The 22,650-nt window shown below is 45.5% G+C and overlaps 2 protein-coding genes across 2 annotated transcripts; one reads left to right on the top strand and one right to left on the bottom strand.

Annotated features, from left to right (window-relative positions):
- Nucleotides 1-42: 42 nt before the first annotated feature.
- Nucleotides 43-13,024, top strand: Atg3 (Autophagy-related protein 3). The gene is made up of 9 exons (XM_089545697.1): nt 43-241; nt 365-406; nt 2,156-2,276; nt 7,015-7,125; nt 7,677-7,732; nt 8,344-8,472; nt 8,805-8,972; nt 9,708-9,835; nt 12,157-13,024. Exons 1-9 carry the CDS (start codon nt 170-172, stop codon nt 12,305-12,307), a joined length of 978 nt encoding a protein of 325 aa, XP_089401823.1. The 5' UTR covers nt 43-169; the 3' UTR covers nt 12,308-13,024.
- Nucleotides 13,025-15,851: 2,827 nt separating this feature from the next.
- Nucleotides 15,852-19,951, bottom strand: LOC149343173 (uncharacterized). Its single transcript, XM_089545696.1, has one exon. It carries the CDS (start codon nt 19,735-19,737, stop codon nt 17,128-17,130), a length of 2,610 nt encoding a protein of 869 aa, XP_089401822.1. The 5' UTR covers nt 19,738-19,951; the 3' UTR covers nt 15,852-17,127.
- Between the last annotated feature and the right edge of the window lie 2,699 nt (nt 19,952-22,650).

Genomic DNA, 22,650 nt, shown 5'->3' with positions numbered 1-22,650 from the left:
AATATCAAGCCAAATCAAGTCTCTTATTAATCCGGTGGTGCAACAGCTGCTTCTTTCCCCTCCTTTTACCACCGTAGTCGTGTAGGTGTGTTTCGTTTTTGGGGGTGTTGCGGGTGATCTGTCTTGACGCGTGTACGAAAGGATTACGCCTGTGGACTTGCGCCGAGACATGCAGAGCGTCATCAACACTGTCAAAGGCACGGCCCTCGGCTTCGCCGACAAACTTACTCCAATTCTCAAGGTATTGCAAAACTCTGCGTTTCTACCGCCCTGTCAAGCTGTTGACCGATTCTGCAGCGCGCACTACACGCACGTAGAGTTTGCTTGCCGTCTTGGGCTTAATGCTTGTTTTCGGTTTACGCAGGAGTCCAAGTTCAAGGAAACCGGTGTCATCACTCCAGAAGAGGTGAACATGCCTTCCAATGCACTTTTGATCGGCGTCTGTGTCATTGCAGCGCCTCTTCTTTGGTCATTGTCACGGTGGTCTTTATTATCTGAAGCTTGGTTCTTTGCTTGCACTTCGGCTGATATCGACGTGCATGGCGAGAGGGGCCAGATTACCTGGCATCTTGTACACATTTGTTGCACGCAGTGACTCGGATGTCTGCTATGTAGGATGATAAACGCCTCCAGGGGGTCATTTTAAAGCTGCAAAATACTGCGCCAACATTGTGACGTCTCACTGCGAAATTGTCGCAATGTAAAACGCTTGTTCCGTAGTGTTGCCGCATCTGGTGACCGACCAGCGCTAGTTTCATCAAAACTTTTCCTCTTTCACAAGTAACTAGGGTCAACACTGCGGCGCGTTAATGCGTTGTTATAAAGACAGTCCTGTGATTTAATCTTTAGCATTCCGTTTGACGGCTCGTGGTCAAATGAAGTTCGTAAAGCTAGTCGTCGATGGAACCGCGGTAATGCCTGTCGTCCTTGCATAGAGCTTATGATTAAGCTCGGGTCGTCGTCGCAGTCCCGGTGATTTTTTTTTTTTTTTGACGTGCGGTTTTAATGAGACTGTGCCTATCTAGACAGATAGCTCATCTAAGCAGCCTGAAGCCTGTCATACGTAACCACGAAAAATCCTTGTGTGTGTGTGTGTGGGGGGGGATTAATTGTGACAGAGTTATAGATCAGCTTTTACTTCCTGACTGTTCTGCACAGTTGGATTGCAAGAGCCCACGCTTCAAGCTTGACTCTGTGTTTTTATGCAAGGTGATGTGCTGCCATTTGCTGTGATTCTACATCAGAGCACTGATTCACATAACTCTGTAAATGAGTGATTACATTTCGTCTTTATGGTCTGAGTGCAAATGAGAAAGCATTGGTTCAGTTTTTTTTTCTGAAAACTGACTTCTTTTAGTGTTTTCTTAAATTTTGCACACTTGTTATAATGCACAGATGCACAACAACAAGACAAGCTTGATGCTGCTATGCAGGCAGTTGGAAGCTGACTCAAAGTGTTGGCAGCTGTCATATTGAACAGCATTGAAAAAAATAGTCAGTAAGCTGCAGCTGTGGTACAGGGCTATGAATAAATAGGGCTGTCGTAAATCATGTGATTTTCATAACCATATTTTGCCCCTGTTTTGGGGAAAAATGCATAAACAGGTCAAAGTCACATCTAAGGCAGATAGCACGGATAGCCCACTGTAACCAAGGTTGTTGTATGTGCTGTGTCATAGTTACTAAGTAGATTTATTTTACACAATGCAACAATGCATTCGTCCTGTTTGTTGGCACTAGAATGCCCTTAGTAATATTTTATAATGCCGTCCCGGTTCAAAATGGTTAATTAGGTGGCATGCAGGGCTTAACATTACAAAGCTGCACACAGGCTATGAGAGATGGCATAGTTAGAAGGCCTTGAATTAATTTCAACCACGTGGGGATCAGTCCTTCATGTGCACTGACATTGCACAGTACACAAGCATTTTTGCATTTCACCTCCATCGTTTTGTGCTGAGCAGCCGAATGCCATAGCTGCTAGGCTACGTGTCAGGTAAAATGGCAAACCAAAACTTGCGAAACCGCATTTAGGGTGTATCAGAAAGAGTGAAATTCCAATAAGTCCCGGTTGTGTTTTTGCGAGTTCTGTTTGGTCTTTCTGGCTGAAATGCCTCAGTACAAAACATATGCCGGCCTCCTTTTGTCTATGCAGTTTGTGCTGGCTGGGGACCACCTTGTGCACCACTGCCCCACCTGGCAGTGGTCGGCCGGCGAAGGCCTCCCGGCCAAGTCATACTTGCCGCCTGACAAGCAGTTTCTTGTCACCAGAAATGGTAGGCATTACTGGCTTGGCAATCGTTTAAAGTTTTCCGACTCACTTCACTTCTTTCTATTGATGGCTGCTTGGAGCACACTTGGGCTATCATTTCCTGCTGGATCTTGTTTTTTTTAGGCGCAAAGCTCTTTGCCTGGGGCTCCGCTTGTCTGGGGCTCTGCTCCTAAAGTGCCGACATCTTTAGAAGATAGAGAAGATAGCCACAAAACAGCCCTTATGTTAACAGTGCAGTACATGTGTGAGAAAAAGCGATAAGCCTTCACTTTATCGCTTTAACCGAGACGCCATTCGCCATCCCTTTGGAGAACATTTTTTTTTTTTCGTGATAAATACTTTATACAGACCAAAAGAAGACCATTTAAGCTATGTGTTTTATATGTTGTGTAAGTTTATGGCGAGTAGCATATGCGGCGGTAGTGTCCATTGAGTCCAGGCTGCAGCACACATGGTTTCTTCTTTCGACGAGAGAGAAGAAAGAAAAGGCAGTGAGGTTAGCCTGCCATAATGCCCACTTCACTGGCCTGCCTAGGGGGAAGAGGATAAAGAGAATGAAAGAGATTGAGAGAGAAAATTCAGTCAATTGTGTCCTGATGCTGATTTGTGAAAGTCAGTTGGCGACAACCCGTGATGAGGTATACATTAGTTAAATCTCCTGTTTTCACAGAACAATTCCTTGCTTTCAGATGTAGCAGCAGTTTGCTTGCTTTGAGGACGCTACTACCACATAGTAATGGTTGACACAGCTGGGCAATAATGGACATGCACTCCGTGTTCTCTCATACAGTTCCAAGATTTTGGATGTTCTGTCTTTGCAGCTGATAGTTAAGGGCAGTACTTTGGGAGCCAAGTGTGCAGTCAGGAGTGGTCATTTGGCTCCTGTAGGCTGCCAGGCTTGATTTTTATGCATTTTCAGCTCAAGAATAGCAGATATTTCTTTTTCCATTGAAAATTGTTCAGTAAATTTTTCGTGACCAAGTTCCTTCTCGATGACATGCCCTCCTTCACTTCTTCACTCGTATATTCAAAGTAGGCAGAAATGTAACGGTCAAGTTCTGTTCTTTTTCTCCTAATATACACACCAGCTGATCTTAAATTGCTTGTGGGCGTACTTTTCAATTTGACCTTACAGTTCTTTTCTTTCTAAAAGGTGTAAACCAGGGCAATGTAGAAAAAAAAAAATCCAGACAAAAATACAAGTCATTACTTAGAAAGTACACATGCGCATTGCTCAGTGCATCTTGATGCACCACCAATGGGGAGCGTACACTGCAATTGCACTGTGGCACTTTATACACAGCTGCAACCATGCACAATCAGTGGTAGCAGAATGTTACTGCTTGCTTTTAATTATTGATCACTGTCGTTGCTTGTCCCGGAACTCTGCTCTTAATTTGTTAACACAGGGTTCATTGTTGATCAAGCCTTTAAAAACAGTGCTGTGATGATGAGCGAGTATTATCTGTTGCAGAAGCCCCTAGTGTGATGTTACGCACACGTTGATGAAACAGCTCTGCTAGCATGTTCGCACACGCATAATCAACAAAACATGAGGATCCATAGGGCACAATACTCAAGGGACACAACACGAGCACTATCATGGATCCTCATGTTGACTACCCACTAGCCCAGACTCTGACCCCTCACCAAAATGTTTCCTCGACATCTTTATCGGCAAAGCTAACGAGTGGCAGTAAACAGTGCCTTGGTCTCAAAACTTCAACTACAGATGGTATGCTCCCGGTCACACTCACCTAGAGTGGCTAATGCCACATTTCCCTGCCTTTGTTCTACACTGCGCTTCTTGCAAGCTTTACACAAATATGATTAGATCAGTCTTGTACACGTTACAGGAAATAAGTAACCGATTACAATTACAATTACTTAAATGTAACTGATTTCAGTGGTCATTTACCGCCCCAGAAATGTAACTGAATAATTGCAAGATAGTTATCGATTACTATTGCGTTACTTTTCATCTTTTTCACTTAGTCATTGAAGTCGTGGTTCACCTAATTAGTGCTGGTTATTCAAGTGCATTTATTTCCAGCATTTGTGAAAGCCTGCTGTACAAAGCAACAGAGACAGAAAAGCGAAACATGAAGTGAACAGCCAGGTTATTCCGTATTTTCATGGGCTGTTGCATAATAATGAGAAGATGGCAAATAGATACCACATCCACGTAATTTTCTCTTTCGCGTGCAACCTTGGCAAGGTCTGTGCAATGCTTCGTGATCAAAAGCATGATTTATAGCCTGAGAAGCACATCACCAAGTACAGTTGAACCTCGATATAACGAAGTCCTACTTGCAGCCGAAAATTTCGTTACATCGCGAATTTCGTTACGTCGAGGTTCCCATGTTTCAGCTGTCAAAATAAAGTATAACTGGTTCAGGAACACTGCTTGTTGATGGGAACTTGTAAATCACTTATTGAGGAAATACGCAAGAAAATCGAGTAATAGTATCGCTAACAAGGGCACCGGATGTTTTTTTCTACATCAGGAGCATAATGAGTGATAGCAAACACCGCGACGGCATCATTTTTCTCCGTGTGCGCATAGCAAAAGAACGAGCGCAGCGGCTAGTACTGAAAGCCGCCACAAGATGTCGCTACTGGTATCATCATCATCAGCATTGAACATTTGCAGCCGGGGACGCATCAGAGAAAAATAAAGAAAAATGTTCGCATCGCTCACGCCGGCGCGGTTCTACTCCAACGTAGCGCGAGCGCGCGTGCGCGCGCGGCACGGCGACGTCACGTCCGCGAAACAGCGGCGCCCGATCGCCAGTGTGTTCGGCGGCTACCGGCGCGCTCTGATGGCACCCGGCGCGGAATGCAGCCGGCTGCATTTCGCGCGAGCCGCGCCGAGAGCGCGCCGAAGCCGCCCACCCAGAATGCACCGCGCGCGCCTCCCACGCCACGCCTCCCCTCTACCCCCTTCGCCACTCGCCTCCTCTGCCAGGGCACGTTTTTTTTTTTTTTTCGCCGCTCACCCGTTTTAAAGGTACGACCACACTAGCTCCACGAGTTTGTCAACACTGAAGACTTTTTTTTGTTGTTCTCTACGAGGACATCGCACGCAAAAAAAAAAAAAAAAACGAACGGACGCTGCAAGAAAATTCCGGTTTGCGCTTTCACGTTCAGAGTCTACAGCTCGCCAGTGGCGTCATGGCGCGGCGCGTCTTGAAACTTCCATGCCGCGGGCTTTGTATGCGCACGACAGATGGCGCGGCGGTACGTTCTCGCAGATTCCCACACTGCCGGCAAAATTGGCGCGTAAAAGGGCAAATACAAACTGCGTTTCGTCTCGGCTAAACTTTTAGCTCTCATTCGATTGTCAAGGTAGCTCCTGGCACATGCATGCGATGCGCACGGACTTCGTTAAATCGAAAGTGCGGAGCAAAATTACTTCGTTAAATCGCGAAAAAAAATACATGGTTTTCAATGGGGAAGTGATTGGGAAATGAAAAAAATGCGTTACATCGCGAATTTCGTTACATTGAGGTTCGTTACATCGAGGTTCGACTGTACACGATATGCAGGAGCAAACTTTTCTTTAAGATCCCCCTCATCTGCAGTAGTGTTTGCAGTGGACAAATGGGAAGATGCTGTAAAGATAGGGCCTAAGAACACAACTTGAACGTAAAAAATAAATCTGGAAGTTTCTTGGCATACCATTGTAACAGCTGGGGTTGTAAGCCACTCTTCAAAAAACCAAGTTTCTTGCAAACGTCAAAGACAGACTGGAGCAAGGGATTATCCAAGCTTTTCTTATTTCTAAAGTGGAAGAGAAGTGTGTCAGCACACGCTCGATTTCACTCCTTGATAAGGAGCTGTGATTTATGGACGGACAAGTGTAGGCTGTTTCTTTTTTGTGAAAGGTGATTCCTGCTGTTTGTTCTGTGATTTTCATATGTCTTGACTGGAATTGCTTTTTTGATTTTTGACACTGCTTTGCTAGGAATGGTTGGTAACTCTCTACACTGTGTGCTCCTTTTTCTCTTTTGACGCAGCCTTGCTAAGAGATATATGATTCTGCATTGATAAACACAAGTTATTTGTTGTTTATTCCAGGTTATGAGCCGGTTTTATATCGATTTTCTTGTTTTGTTTTTTTTTGCTGTGTAGAAGTGTAGCGTGTGATGTTGGTAAGCAATATCTGCACAGAGAAATATAGGTTTATCGCTTGATCATGTGATGGGTGTTGTACATGGGCAATAGTTCTGCCTATAAAATGTGTCCGTTTGAAGCTAACTGAATCAGTTGGTAGTCAGCGCCCGTCTTGTAAGTATTCCCTCTCATTACCCACGCCATCTTTGCGCTCTTTCTAACAGTTAAAGGAAAAAGCAGTTTTTTTCATTACAATGAATTAGCTAGGCACGATGTATTGCAAGAAGCATCCATAGCGCCAAGAAGTGCCAGCTACACCAGGAACGAATACCACGGAAAACGCAACACGTTAGGTAGCCATGCGCACCTTCGTGCACGGCATTGTCACGGACACTTCGCCTCGGTAGCCTTTTTTGCAAAGAAGTAATTGGTTACCAGTCATCGATTACAGCAAAACAATAACTTAATTACCCAAAAACTCAGTCAGAAAAAAAAGTAATCAGTTGATTACAAAATTACACAATGTAATTAATTGCAGGTAATCAATTACGCACAACTCTGGATTAGATCAATACATGCTCGGTGTACACCTTTCACACGAATGGGCATTTCATGTGGCATTTCAGTGCCCTGCTACAAGCGCTGCAAACATATGGAGTACAGTATGGAGCATGAGAAGGTGCTCGAGGAGGAAGGCGATGAGGATGGTGGCTGGGTCGACACACACCACTACGCAGGTAAGGGTAGCTTGCCAGAGGTTACTCCCATACGTGCTTCTTTTTCTCTCATTCTTTATCAACAGGCTGAAGAAGTGCAGTGATTGCACTTGCTCCATGCTAATGAAGGGGCATCTACTAAATGCTGACCCTTCTTAGCATTGCATGATTGAAACGCACTTAGCACAGAATGTTTCTGTTGAGATTTTTTAATTGAAGCCATACTAAATGCAGTGCAGAAGCCCTTTTCTTGTTCTTTTTGTACGATGCCCTCATTCTTGTATGAAATAAACGTGGAGAGGTGATTTCATGAAACTGATGCGCCCGTATCGAGCTTCTGTATTCCAGAAGGGCCCTCAAGAAGGGCTTCGAGTATGTTGCTGCAATTAAAGTGCAGACTGGTTTCTACTTCTACTTTTCTTGGTGTCATTGGTGCCTTTGGAATGCTATGTAGCTCAACTATATTAAGGTTGAGATAATTTGCCAGTTGCCGCATATGATTTTGACTCGGTTTTGCTAATGCTTCCTAATGCTTATTTCATTGTTTATGTTTACCACTGAATTGGTTTCAGATGCAGCATCATCGGGCCTAGCAGAGCAAGTTCAGGAAATGACTCTTGAGCCTTCTGTAAGTTGAGAGATGCATTTCTTGAGGCTGACCCTTTAGAGCATCAACAATTTCCAGTCTTGACTGTGAGCAGTCTTACCTACAGCTGATGAGTTGCAGTGCACCATGCATCTAATTTTGCATCCTTTTTTTTTTTTTTCACCTCAGAATACTCGTTTACTGCATGGAAATGAATATCTTGTTGTGTAGTTTGTGATGTGGGCAGGCATGTTTTGTCATGGCCAAAACCATGCAGTTCTGAAGGAAGAAAAATGACGCAATGGAGTCGAGAGGAGTGGAACTGATAGCTTGTGCTGTGTAAGAGCTGTGCACTTTCTCGTCCGTGTTTGTTTTGCATTGTTCAGTTCTGTGATGGAGTGCACCATATGATGCATTAAATGAGAGCAGTTTTAATGTGAAAGCATTATATATGGCTCATTGGCTACGAAACCCTGCAGTGGCATTGACCAGCGGCAGTGGTCCAAAAAATCCCAGATCACGTCACTCTGATTTCGAAGAAAAATAAAATTTCTTCTGAAGGTGTCGGGTATTGAACCCAGGGCTCTCAGATTTTGAGGTGAGCATGCAACCCATGAACGTTTGTTTGCCATTTGATTTCGTCCTTCGTGCAGAGACCTACTGCGGGACCTTCCTTAGCCCAGAGACAAGGCTGTGGAGATGATGACGACGATGATGACGATGAAGAGGCTGCCGACATGGATGCCTTTGTGGAGAGTGGGCTGCTGGATGCTGATGACCCAGTGTGTTTCTGTCTTATGCATTTTGATCACTGCGAAGGAATTTCTCTGCCAATTTTGTGAAGGTTGGAACGAAAAGTGCTTCCAAACGGCTAATGACAATTATGGGGCTGACACTTACAGCGGCAGAATGGCACATTGCCTTCTCTGTTCCGGATACAAAGTACGGTGTGAGCTCTGTCCTTGGAGTTATGAGTTGTTGGGTTTCACATGTGATAATGTTCACTGACAGTCGTGGTTGCCTAGTAGAGGTCGCAGTTAGCACGTATGTTGGGCAGCATTCACTACAGCCAGTGCAGGCATGGCACACAACATACATTTCTCCCCTTCACCAGGCAACTGTCGTCAGCAAGGTTGAGCCAGCAGGAGCAGCGTCATCCGCAGGAGATGGGGAGCCCGGCTCACTAGACGGGGCCATCGTGAGCACCCGCACATATGACCTGAACATCACCTACGACAACTACTACCGCACTCCACGGCTATGGCTGTATGGCTACGATGAGGTAGTGCACCCTTGCGCACATTTCTCTTAAAGAGCTAAAGATTGTGTTGCATATACTGTGGAGCCGGCGATTTCTACCATTTTCAACCCTTGGTAAAAGTGTTCAAGACACATTTGTCAGCTTTTTCCTTCATTTTGTGGCCTGTGTTGTGATAGGATGTTTATTTATTGGGTGTCTTTAAACAGTACGCCGCCATCGACCCGTTTCCTTGAATGAGTGGCAGGTAGGAGAGCGTGTTATTGTGCTGCATAACTGAAAAAGGAAAGTCTACTCAGTGTGGTAGAATGCGATTAGCCAAGTGTCAGAAGTGTCGCGTAATCTGCACCAAGCCTCCCCCTGATAGTGTCCGTCAGCGGAGTTAATTATGCCGGAAAGAAAAGAAAAGGATTCTACCGGGGACACCAGTTTTGCTCAAAGTTTCATCGGGGCTTCCATGATGCCGGCACTTGCTGGCTGCTCTCAGTTTCATGCAGGACTTGGCTTTTTGCATACATATATGCTGGAATATGGCTGCAGCGAGCATTCTCGGTCCACTTTGTTTGCTTGTCAGAGATTTGGAATGGAGTGTTACATGTTTGGAAAGCTACCGACAGACATGCAGGTCACTGTATTGTGCAAGTTGTGCAGTGTCACATTTCGCTTTGAACAACTGCATTTGCTGCCTGTGGGCCAGACCTGAAAGGGATGTGCAGTGCTGCCTCCGGCTGAGGCCTGTGTGCCTGACTGTCTGTGCAGAAGCGGCAGCCATTGAGTATGGAGGCCATGTACGAAGACATCAGTCAGGACCACGCCAAGAAGACGGTCACAATGGAGACGCACCCACACTTGCCGGGCCCGCCCATGGCCTCTGTTCATCCCTGCAGGTACCACTGCATAAGACACTTGCACATAAGGGGGAATGCTGGTACATCGCAGCCTGTTTTAGCCTAGATCTGCTGTTTTAGCCTAGAACTGGTCAAGAAAGTGTGACCATATGAAGAGACCTAAGATCTCTTTCGTTTGCATGTTTTCACCTTTAGTGCCTTTTGAGCATGCCTGTTAGACAATTCATTGTTCTGGGAACATTAAGCACAGTGTTCTTTCTGTGCATACTTGGCAGATTGCAGAATGTGCATGCGTTTGGGGCAGAATCCTTAACAAGGCCTGTACTGTTATCAGCACATGGTTTTGGAGTACTCTTTCTTCAGCAGCAGTGGCTCTCTGTCACAAAATGTTGAGTACAACATATGCCTGTGGGTTTTAGTAGAACCCGCAGGTATGTGCGGGAAAGCTAACCTCCGGAGATGTGCTGACAGAAAGCCTGCTTTTTGAGTCGGCCGGAGTTGTTCGTAGTTCGATCAGACTTGCGGGGAAGCTAACCACCAGAGATGTGTTAAGTGAAAACCAGCTCCTTGAGTCGCCCGGTGTTTCCTAAAGTCAAGTCTGTCGGATGTGATGGCTCATTTTTGTGTGATGTAGCCATACATTTTCCTATATATTCACGTTGTAGCTTTACTACGGTGGTTAGAAACAGTTTGATCACAAGGATAATTCGATCTTCTAGCAGAGTTCGATATAATCGGGTTCGACTGTAGTTGCAAAGTTGCTGAGTTATTTCGGAACAAAATCACTCAAATAGTGTGTACAAAGACCTTTGATTGACATGTTTTTATTTTCAGAGTCTTCTCTTCCACAATACTCATTTGTCATACATTCCAGCTTGCATTTCCCACTACGTAGTAGTAGAACCCATCTATATAAAGTCACTCTGACCAGCAAAAATCTTTACTATGGCAGTGTCATTTGTTGGGGATAGCTGTCTGGATGCTGTCTGGTAATTTGGCTGCTTACTAAAGCCGTAGTGTTGGTTTTGGAAAGAAACAATTAGAAATACCTAGGTTCCATCCTGTCCTAATCATTCCATCATGTGCTAAAGATTTATTTTTAGTTATCGCATTTAATGTGATCACGTTGCCAATTTTGCCCAAGTCTTGTGGATATTTGCACAAATATGACGCGAAGCGGAGAGCTTGAGTTTATATATATGAAAATGAAAGCTTTGCGTGGACACGGTGTCGTCTTCCGCGGCCTTAGTGTCACATAAGAGGCAATGGTGAGAAATGTGCGCAGAACAAACAAGCGCTGCCAAACCACCCACGCAGTGCTGCCGTGCCTCCACTTCTTGCCGCTGCTGTTCCTTGCTGCCCAGTGCTGTTCACCTTGTTTTCTACCCCTCAGAACTTCTTTACTGCTTTCCTGTTCCCAGTGGCCCGCACCGTCTTCTTTCTGCATCCATAGTTGGCTTTTATTTCTCTTTTTTTCGTGCGCGCTGCATGCTTTGCCTCAATGCTCTAAGACCTTCGAAAAGTCAGCTTTTCCCCGCAGCTCACAAACCTGGTGGTTAAGCCTCTCAAAAAGCACCGCTTCGTCATCATCTATATCCATTTGTCTCCGACTGTTGGCCTTGCAATTGCGCTGCTACATTAGTTATATCTAGTTGCTCTACGTGTCTTAGACTCTGCACGTGCCGTAATGTAATCATTCCGTGGAAACTACGCCGCCACGCCCTTAATGCTGTTTACTGTAAGCCTTTCTTTGTTAAAGGTCTTGTTACTTGAACCGAAAAAAATGTAAATGAAATGGAACCACAGTTTCATTTTACTATACTGGTGCTTTTACTTATATGCGAGTTTACTATAGTGGGGTGCTACTTTAAGTGGCCTTAAACAATATCTTTGTTGACCGCAAGAAATTCCTTGCAAACTATAGGATGTATTATGAGTGATGTCAGTAGCTAAGGAATTTTTCTAAAGCACTCTACAGAAGTGGAGCAATTCACAGTATTCGGTCTTTGAAGTTTTGCTCAACTTGTTCTTGACTTGCACCTCCAGGAACGTCGTTGATAATGCAACAATAGGTAAGGTTTAAAAAAGGAGTCATTACTTTTGAATGCTGGGTACTGCATAAGACAGGGTAACCTGGCTGGGAAGTTTATGGTGGTGCTGTCCGCCAATTAAATGTGACAACTAGCAAAGCTCACGAGGTGTTCACGGGCCCTTTAAGAGTAGCAGTAGTTACAAGGTTAATTTGGGCACACGAACCCTCCGTAGCTCAGTTACATCTCCTGTGCCTGAAAGCTGATGATTCCGAATAATTGTCTTCCTCTGTCATTTAAATTCATGCTCCCATTTTCTCATGCTACCAGGCATGCGGAGGTGATGAAGAAGATCATTCAGACAGTGACCGAAGGCGGTGGTGAGCTGGGAGTTCACATGTACCTCATTGTGTTCCTCAAGTTCGTCCAGGCTGTCATCCCAACCATAGAGTACGACTACACCCAGAACTTCACCATGTGAACGAAGAAGCTCAGCACGTTCGCAGCACCTTGCTCATTTTTATTTCTGCAGGAAGGCGACTGGACAAGACTTTCGTTTCTGTTTGTGTACATTAAATCGCAAGTGGTTTTAGGACTCTTGACGGCCATGAACTTTGGCATGCGTTGGCAGTTTGCAAAGATTGAACACTGTGATGGGCACGCTGTACTGCATTCTTCTGCCTTTTTGTGAAGTGATAATGAGCAGATTGCTCAATGCAACTAATGCACGCTAAGCCAGTGCCAAGCAGTAGAGCGGGGAAGAGCATGCGGTTTCCCTACTTCACAGATACCTACTTGGCCTCTTGATGTTTCCGTCAGTGCCTGCAGCATCTGTGGAAGCTTCTTAAATTTTGCACGCACATTTTCCCAATAGCTGCAGACACGTGGCAACTGTGTATAGATTTTAAGGGGATGCATGTTACATGGAAGTTAGCATCGCTCACTGTAGACAGGAGAGTGCATAGGGGGCACCACTTTAAAAGCAGTGCTTTTATCCTTCTAAGCATTCCTGACTGCTTAGCTGTCCAATTGTTACAGAACACTTTATTCTATATACAATCGTACGTAGGGATCTTGTCTGCAGACTTTACTTTTAAGAAACTTTTCATCATTTATATAAGTGGACCGAGCGATGCTAATGGGCTGCATGATACATTTTCAGTTGTGTGTGCAGAGGTGAATAAAGTTTTTGCAACCACTTTTGCCTAACTTACTTGCGCCTTGTGCTTAGAACTGCACACATTGTGGCAAGCAGGCGGCTATTTCTTATCGGATTTGTTAAAAATCTTGCATATGTTACCTTGTCATGTTACACCTGCTTTGCAGCACTCTAGTGTGGAAATTCATGCTGCTGCCTCTGAAAATCACAAGATAGAGATCAAATTCAGAACATAAGTGGCAAGCCTTCGTGATCGGTTGACACCTTTATTGAAACATTGGCTCTATTTTAACAGTAGTCTACTGTTTATTCAGTTGCCTGCAAAATTGCACAGGCTTTTTTTGCTTCAATGGAACTTGTCAGGCTAGTTGGTTCATCATAAATTCGAAGGAAGGACTGCACAAATGTTTGTGTGTCTTTGCCTCTTCGTTGCCTTGTGTCATTTGTGCAATTCTTCCTTCGCATCTTTTGTTGCTTCTATATGTGAAAAAAAAAAAATATGGTGGAAGGGTTTTGTGTATCTTTTATTTCTTGCAACAGTACATGCACTTGGTATCACTGGCAAGTTCGTAAGAGCATAAAGGTAGAAAAGAGGAAGTGAAGAGCGCAGATCGCAAATGAAACAAGGAAACCACCTTGTGTCACCGGATGGTGACAGGGTTAGTATTGCATCTGTGAATACTATTTTGCTTTGGCTGGCTGCATTAAAAGCTGAGACAGCTTTGACCTCTTCTATAAGTTCAATAACAGATATCTGTACGATAATTTTCTGGGTTCAAATAACTCTAATCTGGAAAAACTTGTGTGCCTTGATGCCTGGCACAAGTTCAAGCACGAAACATCTAGGTGCATGCCCAAAGCACTTGCCTGTGTGGTTTTCACAATGCAAGGAATGGCCGAGACCACTGCAGCCCATTAACAGCAGTTTCCTTAAGCTGAAATGCTCTGCTAGGATTGTGGATAGCATGCACAGCGCTTCCGCCATTACTGTTGTATTAGTTTCGGTCTCCCTTACAACCACTTAATCCATTTTATCCCTCTTTCTGCCCCGTGTTTGGGAAACTTTGGGGCTGTTTCATCGTATTCCTCTTCCAAGAATGATGCCATTATTATTTTGACCTCCTTTACTACCTCCTGACCACATTTCCTTGCCATTGTTCCTTAGCATGGCTATGATGTCCAAATGTGCTGTGCATTTACATTTTGCTGCCATGTTCTTCGGCCAACATGTCCCGTTCTGCTCTGCCCATAACTTGCAGCCCCTGAACACAGTATTGAACTAATTTCTGTGGGAACCAAGGCACATTGGTTCAAATGTCACCAAAGAATGCGAATTCCTTCTGCTTTTACATCTGAGGTCCGAGTGCAAATTGTTTTTGGGGCACAATTTGCCAGTATTCTGCAAGAACTGGATTGTTGCCACTCAAGCATTTCATAATCCTATAGCCGTCGCAGTGGCTCAGTGGTTATGGCGCTCGACTACTGAGCCAAAAGGCACAGGTTCGATTCTGGCTGCAGCGGTCGAATTTCGATGAGGGCGAAATTCTAGAGGCCCGTGTACTGTGCGATGTCAGTGCACGTTAAAAAACCCCAGGTGGTCAAAATTTCCGGAGCCCTTCACTACGGCGTCCTTCATAGCCTGAGTCTCTCTTTAAGCCAAGCCATAATCCTATGCATGAGGACCACTTAGCAAGCCCTATGATAATGTCACACACAAACTGTGCAAAGATCATTTGTACATTTGTGAATGCCTAACACCACATCAAATTTAGACTGATGCTAAGCATTCGTCATACAGATATGACAATGTGGAGATTAAATTATTCAAAGGTGTATAGACACCGAATCTTTGGACCTGTGCTTTCTTTGTCTAATAAAGAGTTAGACAGCAGTGGGCATGGTATTCCTGTGGTATTCCGCTACAACCAATAAACAATAGATTTAATTTCTTCTTATGCTGTTTCATTTGCAACAACCAAATGACAGCTGTGATTCAAAGGTTAATTTAGGTTATGTGAGGCATGAAAAAATAGCAATATGTTGATTGATTGCTGATTTGTCATTTTAATGCACTGAAACGCACTAAGCCAGCATGCCTCATGAGCTGAAATGACAACAAACTGTGCATCGGCGATTATATTGAATTTTTTTTTTCATGCCTCGTGTGACCTAGGCTTATGTTCGACATCACAGCCATTGTTGAGTAGCTCAAATTGCAACAGCATGAGAGAAGGAAGGAATTCAGTTGTACATTATTTATTGGTCACAGGTGAATAGTACATAGTGATCCATGTATACTAATGTCTTGTGCAGCATTGCAGAGAAGAAAAAATGCAACTAAAATTAGGTGTCTGTACTCCTTTAAGCAATTTATGAAATAGTTATGGCAGTGTATTCGTCAATATACCAGTATACTGCATGCCTGAGCATAAGGCTCTAGCTGGTGTGCTAGAGCACTTGGTTGCAAAATGCTGCTGGGTCTCACTGCATGTCTGTTTCAATCTAACAAGCCAAATTCATGTGATGATAAAGTTTACTTGGCCCCCTGCACGCAATGTGGTGACCTTTCAGGACAAACTGAAGTCTCTTAACATCTCAAAGTCAGGTTAACGATGGAATTTTTCGTTTAGGATTTTAGGGTGCATTCAAAGAGGATAATATTCCGCAATGTGGATGGTAGCCTAACACATGACTATAGTGGCCGCCCGAGTGGTGAGCAGTTCTTGTATAGCAGGCAGCTGGCATGTGCACTTCAGCCTACACCACTTCTTCAATAATTCAAGCTGCCAAGATACTTGACACTCCAACACTTGCATATTTACCGCATCCGGTCCCCATATCCGAATAAGACAATCACTCCAACGTATACTTAACGACAGTCTTTATGTACTCTCACTGGTAGCATGAAGTTCTCTGCATCTCAGCAGTATACTCACATATAAGCGCTGAAACTTGTCGGTATTCCTTGTTCGGCAGCTAGAGCGCTTTGTCAGTGGTGCTGAACGCTTGTTACACATTTTCTGCCCCTGGTTGGACCGCCATTCTGACACTACCAGTTGACAATGGAAACACAGCACCAAATGTGCACAGTACATAACTGTTAACAAACACATGAAATATAATGAAGCTAAAAGTAAACAACTCCGAGAATCGAGAATGGAAGAGCAAAACAAGCTCTCAGTAAGGGCACTTGGTTTTACATCAGCGGGAAACCTTATGCGAGGTCTGTTTCATTATGAGCAGCTACGCTCCGTACATCAAGTTAATTAAAAAAAAGAAGAAAGAAATGACGCAAATATAACTTAAATATTGAAAGTATTTCTGGACACCACAGTTACACGTTTACACATCCCTTGGGGCTGTTCGTAGACAAAAAGCTGCACTGAATATAATATGCTGCAATATGTATAAAGCTTGAATTTATTGTTTTATGCATGCCGGTGTTTGGAGTCCTTTCAAGTGCTCTTTGTATTGGCCAGCACAAAAGTTGCACAGTGTTTGCAAACTCGTTTGCTAGTTAATTCAAGCGGCATATAAATAAGTGTCCAAAATGCACCTTTCCAGAGACGGATACAAAAAGAACAGGCACTGCATCAGTACACAGGCGCCATAACAAGCCACACCGGAGAAGTTTGCCTTCATAACAGTAAAACTGCCAGCCAGGCAAAAAGTGAAACATCTGTCATATAACATGATCACAGCAGTAACATTCTTGCAAAACCTAGGCCAGTCAGTCCTGCTCATATAGTACAAGAAGTTCCTTAGCCACAGTTATTTTGCAATGAAATTCTCTGGACAATATTCCAGTTCACAGGCTTCCCTGTCCAGAATGAATTATCAATGGAACTGTATTCAAGGAGATGACTGGCTATCAATCCCACAGGGTACATTGGAAATTTACAGCACTGCACCATAAATGAGATCTTGCTACCAACTGTTAGCGCCTCAAGGTACAGTTTGCTATCATAACAGCACACAGGCATGCCACCTATTATGCATGCTATTTTCTCATAACACAAAAGCCACACTGAATTCTGCAGAAATAATCAAAAGGTTAAAACAATGGAAAACAGCAGTCCTTTTTGCCTATTGCCAGACCTGGCACATCAGAGGAACTAGGTATGTGTTGTCCACGCTCTATGCTATGCTGTGCTTTCATAGTCATGGTCAGTCAGCTTTTTTGGAGCCTGGGTCATGCCTTTGCGGCAGAAGGAGTCCAACACAGTGTTGGTTGCCCTTAAGGTCGATAAGATGTAGTCTGCCTGGTGAGATAACGGTAGACGCTCCTTAGTTGCCAGCAACTCAGCTGCCCGGACACAGGTTTCATTGAGCTTATGCAGGGCACAGAGCACCTCCAGCTTCTTCTTATCAACGTGAACACCAACTTGCTCGACACGCTCAATGCTTGAGAACGCAAAGCTTGTGCACTCTGCCAGTGCCTCAGGTGTCATTGTATTGACAACTTCCTCAACCAACCCCATTGGTGGATCGTCGATGGCCGAGTCACCGTGAATCAGACAAGCATGAATGTGCCGACACATGTAGGCACAGTTGCAACTGCAGCGGTACCTGTGCGAGCAAGCATCACACTGCCTGCAACGCGGTTCACACTGGGCCTTGTGACAGCTCAGCACTTCGAAGACATCGTAGCTATTATCCGCCTCATTTACTTTCCATTGGCTGCTAGACATGCGAACAACCTGTTCTGGAAGAATGTTAAGTGCATCCTCATGAGCTCTGTAGATTTTCTGTGCCATTTGACGGGTGGGCCTGCGACGCGAACGTTTTAACCTTGGTGATTGCTCTTCAAGCTCTGACGTGCTTGGAGAATCAGCCGGCAATATGAACTCGGGCAAAGTTTCAGCACACACTTCTTCCACATGGATGGTCTCAAGTGGCATTTCTTCAGTGGGTACCACATGTATCTGCACTTCTTCAGCAGGCATAACCTGGACTGGGAGTCCTTCAGCAGTGATTGCCTCATAACTCACTGTGTCAACAGACACTGTCTCACCAATGTGCATAGAGTCAAGGGTCACTACATTAACTGGCAGACCATCAACAATGTTGACAGTTTCACTTAGAGAAGGTGCAACCTTTGATTTCTTTGAGTTTACAGCGTCAGGCGGCGTCTGACGAAGGACTTTCAGGTAGTTCTCGTACTGCTTGGACTCTGATGCAAGCAGCAAATTATGGGCAATCTTGTCTAGCCTCTTCACTTTAAGGCGGCTAGCAATGCGTCTGAATAATGTGTGAAAATCCTCTATGTTGATTTCTAGGTCTCTGAAAAAGCAACTTCCCCATTGCTCAGGCCGTCCTGCATATGTCGACTCAAAGACATCCCCAAAGCTGGCAGTGTCACTGTCCATCTTCAACATGGTGACAACACGACGCAACATCTTCTGAAAGGATTCAGTCGATTCCTGGCTCATGAGGAGATCAAGTGACCTGTTGACGGCCTCCTGCTTCTCCTTGCCGCGAACCCACGTGTTGACAGCCTCAGTCCAAGCACGATGAAGATGCCATGACGAAAGAACCTTGTGTGGATGCTGTTCACCGCCAAAGGCTTCAAGCCAAGCCGTGTAGTAGAAGTCGGTGTCTTCAGACATGAAGAATCTCGGCCTCATGTCTCCCATATTCTGATGGACAACGCTAAAGAAGGCCGTCACGACAGCCGGATTGGCAGCACCGCAGACACACCAGCCAATGGGAACCACAAGGCCCGCAAGCGTAGTGGCAAGAAGAGCCAGCAACGTGTACTCGGAACTGTGGCCCGTCACAGGCTCGACGCAGACCAGAACCGGCGATCTGCTTACCAGGTCCCTCTGGTAGCGCGTCTGAATCACCAGCGCCATGTCGTCCTCGGCCAAACCACGAAACGCGCCTGTGCTTGCCGCAACCGCATCGGCGTCCGAGGTGGCCCCCCGGGATTTGTAGAGCAGGATCGGGCTGTAAGATTGCCCCGCGAAGCGCGCAGCTAGCTTGCGCACGCTCCGGTCGTCGTTCACGTCAAGCTTCCAGGAGAGCAAGCCCTCAGCGACGGCGATGTTGCGGATGTCGCCCATGGTGATGAGATGCGTGCGCGTTATTTCACGCGAGTCCTGCGGGAAATCGTTGCGGATGTTCTCGAGGATACGGTCGAACGGCACACCGCGCCGGATCTCAGCCAGGATCGCCCGCCGATCAGCAGCAGAGATCCGAAGGTGCGCGACGTCCATGTCGTGGCCGTAATGCGTCAGGCAGCCGTTGACCCGCACTGCGCCCGTCAGCAGGCACTCCCGGGCGTTTAGGTAGGCCGTGCACCAGCCACCCATTTTGCACGAACCCTGTGACTTGACGCGGCGGCGCCGCGCTGTCGTCTTGAGATTGCTCAGTCCCGAACGGTGGCAGACGTAACGGTGAACGGTTGCTCGGGCCTGCGTGTCACTGGCCCGTGCCGCGAACTGCGTCCGGTTAGCGCGCGACACAAGGTCCATCCATTCGCGAAAGTCGGCCATGGACTCGAACTCTTCTTGCACTTCCACCAGCGAAAGGCCGTGCTCAACGACCAAGTGGTCGCGCATATCGTCGCGCCGAGTAGCGATGTAAGTGCAGTCGAGTTCACCGCACTTTACCTGCCGACCCACACGTGACACCTTCGTCGGGTCCGGCACCACTTTGTGCACGCGCTTCTTATGCTTGGAGAGGCTGCCCGACGTGCTGAATTCCTTGTGGCACAGAGGACACTTGGAGAACTTTCCCATGAACGCCATGGTGCCTCTCTTTTGCGGCACCGGAGCTGCCGCGCGCGAGGAGTACGTCAGTCTTTCAGCTTTTACACAGGCTGTTCAGCTGAACTCACGAGCTGTAACCGCAGTGTGGCATTCAGAAGGACGCGATGACAGCTCACTTCACTTAGTGCGCGAGCCATGCAAAGCGTGCACATCGATGCACACTACCTCGATCAAAACACACCACCATTTTCGCTTGAAGATTACCGATGCCGGAAACCGGAAATTTTCAATTTCAAAGCTGATGATGATGAACGTACAGTACATTGCTTGCTTGAATCAATCGAGCGCCCACGCAGAGTAGTATCAAGTGCTAGTGAAAATAAATAAAAAAAATTATAAGAGCTAACAAATAGCAAAAAGACATTATTTAAACGTTGATGTTGGTACCCATGCAGCTCGAAGCATACGTAGTTTCGTTTCTCAATTCAGACGAAACCGGTAGCCACCCTCGGGAGAGCGCGAGATTGTGCGACGGCCGCTGCAAAAGACAGTTAATTTCATTGTATTGCTTTTCAGTTTCATTCTGTTAAACCCGGTGAGGGGTATCTTATCATGAGGGGTGTGAACAAACAGCACCCTGCCCGGGGGTTCGCTTCCAAGTCGTCTAGTGTAGTGGGGCTCGTGTAACATTCATGGAAGTTCTACACTCCATCCAATAGTATTCCCCAGTGACACCGCTAGGTCCCAGAGATATCCGAATCACAGCCAAATATACCCTAACACCTTTAAGTACTTGGGAGGGATGTCCGTGGCAAGTCCTTGTTTTAGATGTACCTTATCTAGTGGATATTCCTTTCGGGTGATATTACGGACACAAATTTATGTGCACATGCTTTCTGTAGAGATGTCCTGACACGATATCCGGTGGATATCCCGTTCGAGTTATATTATGGATATTTACTTGAATAACGTCTCATTACCTCTGCATAATGTTCGCATCAAATCTGGCAGAGTGGACTATTATGTTTTTTCTAATACAAAAGGTACCTGCAACGTAGTCCGCTCATTTTATTTCCTGTTTCAGTCATCAGAGATTCATAATTTAAAATGCGACTTAAAGCCACTGGCTCAAAAGAAAGGGTACGTCGTAGACTTGGAATAAAGTTTCTCTCTCTCTCTCTCTCTCTCTCGTAGACTTGGAGTACATAAGCTTGTGGAAATCCTTCCTTCTGTAGACGTATGCTCAATATGTTAGTCCCGCATGACTTCTACCGTAGACTGATCTGTGTTTCGCATGTGCTTGTTAATTGTTAGACGTGTTCGCGGTGACAGCATGTGATGCTATGTCACGGCGAACATTTTTAACAATGTCTAACAATCGGTTGCGCCGCCGCGGTGCCTCAGTGGTTATGGTGCTTGGCTGCTGACCCGAAAGACGCGGGTTCGATCCCGGCCGCGGCGGTTGAATTTCTTTGGAGGAGAAATTCTAGAGGCCCGTGTACTGTGCGATGTCAGTGCACGTTAAAGAACCCCAGGTGGTCGAAATTTCCGGAGTCCTCCACTACGGCGTCTCTCATAGCCTTAGTCGCTTCGGGACTTTAAACACCAATAAACCAAACCAAACAATCGGTTGCAGTCATTTCTTTCTTCACGTCTAAATCGGAGAAAATATAAAGTAGTGTTTGTGAATTTTTTTCACGTCGACACTGATGCGTTACAGGCGCAGACTGCTGAGCTTTAAGAAGTACAACTCTTTAGAGTACGTCCTCATCCCCGAACGAGCTCCCTGAATAACCTCAATTATTGGCATTTTCTTTTCTCTTTTACTATAGTCGAATTCAACTTGCGTCGGCCGATTCTCGTGAGCCTAGCGTGACAATGCAGGGACCCAGACATTAAATGTACTGAGGACGTTTTCAAATGGTCAGAACGTCCTCATGTCAAACAGGACATTCTGAGTACTTTTTAGTGCATCGATAGAAAAACACCCCGATGAGGGTATTCTCAGTTTGTACTCTGCTGGACGACTCGAGGCTGAAAATTCGTCAAATGTCCTACAGCGGTCCTATAGCAGGACAATATTGTGGGAATGAACTGAAATCAAACCAGCTTTATCTCTCGCACTTGGCTCTCATTACTGAAGAACTGCAGGTTTATTAAATATTTATGTGTGAACAGTAGTGATATAATGAAGGAAACCATTGTGACCCAAAAATTATATGCCTTGAAGAGATCTCTTAGAACTTGGTCTAATGTACCATGCACATGCTTCTGATAGGGTTGGGGTATTTAGATTTTTGGGTCGCTCGTGTTTTCCATTCACCCGTGCTGTGTCTCTTCTCTTCGCATATTCTGGTTACCTCCTCTTCCCAGCAAACCAAAAACCTTTCAGAGACGTCTAACTAGACGTCTCTGAGAGGTTCTTGGTTTGCTGGGTTATATTCGCTTTGAATGCGGCACTCATACGAAAACAGAGCTCTTGATACAAATCCTAAAGCAGCACTGAAAACGTCCCCAGACATGATCTTCAAGACATCTTGGGAATGCACAATGGAAAGATAAATAGGTCCCAGTTGGACTTCTTGAGGATCAGACAGGGACAACCTGAGGACATCTGAACATCCTGATATGGGCACCCTGAGGTCATACTCAGAACGTCCTTGCGTTGTCTGTGGAGTGGCAGATGAAAGGCGATAGTTTTCTGCCAATAGGGGCTTTAGTACGGGATAGTGCCCTCCCTGCATTGTCACGCTAGCGGGCTCATGAAAATCGGCCGACTCCATTGGCTGGAAGTGGGTCCTTCGTCAGGGAAAATCCACGAATTCGTTCTTGAGTTGTATTCGACTATATGGACTATAGGAGGGGCGCGATTTTGTGCGATTAAATCGGTCTGGCTGGCGTGGTTTTGTCGCCTGCCCATGCATTTCCTTTGTGCCGGTGCAGTTATGGGGA

This window comes from Amblyomma mixtum, chromosome 5 (assembly GCF_055824585.1).
Source record: "Amblyomma mixtum isolate Tamu chromosome 5, ASM5582458v1, whole genome shotgun sequence".
In the NCBI taxonomy this organism is placed as follows: Eukaryota; Metazoa; Arthropoda; class Arachnida; order Ixodida; family Ixodidae; genus Amblyomma; species Amblyomma mixtum.
Note: the sequence above shows the minus strand (reverse complement) of the source record. Positions and strands in the feature narration are given on the sequence as shown.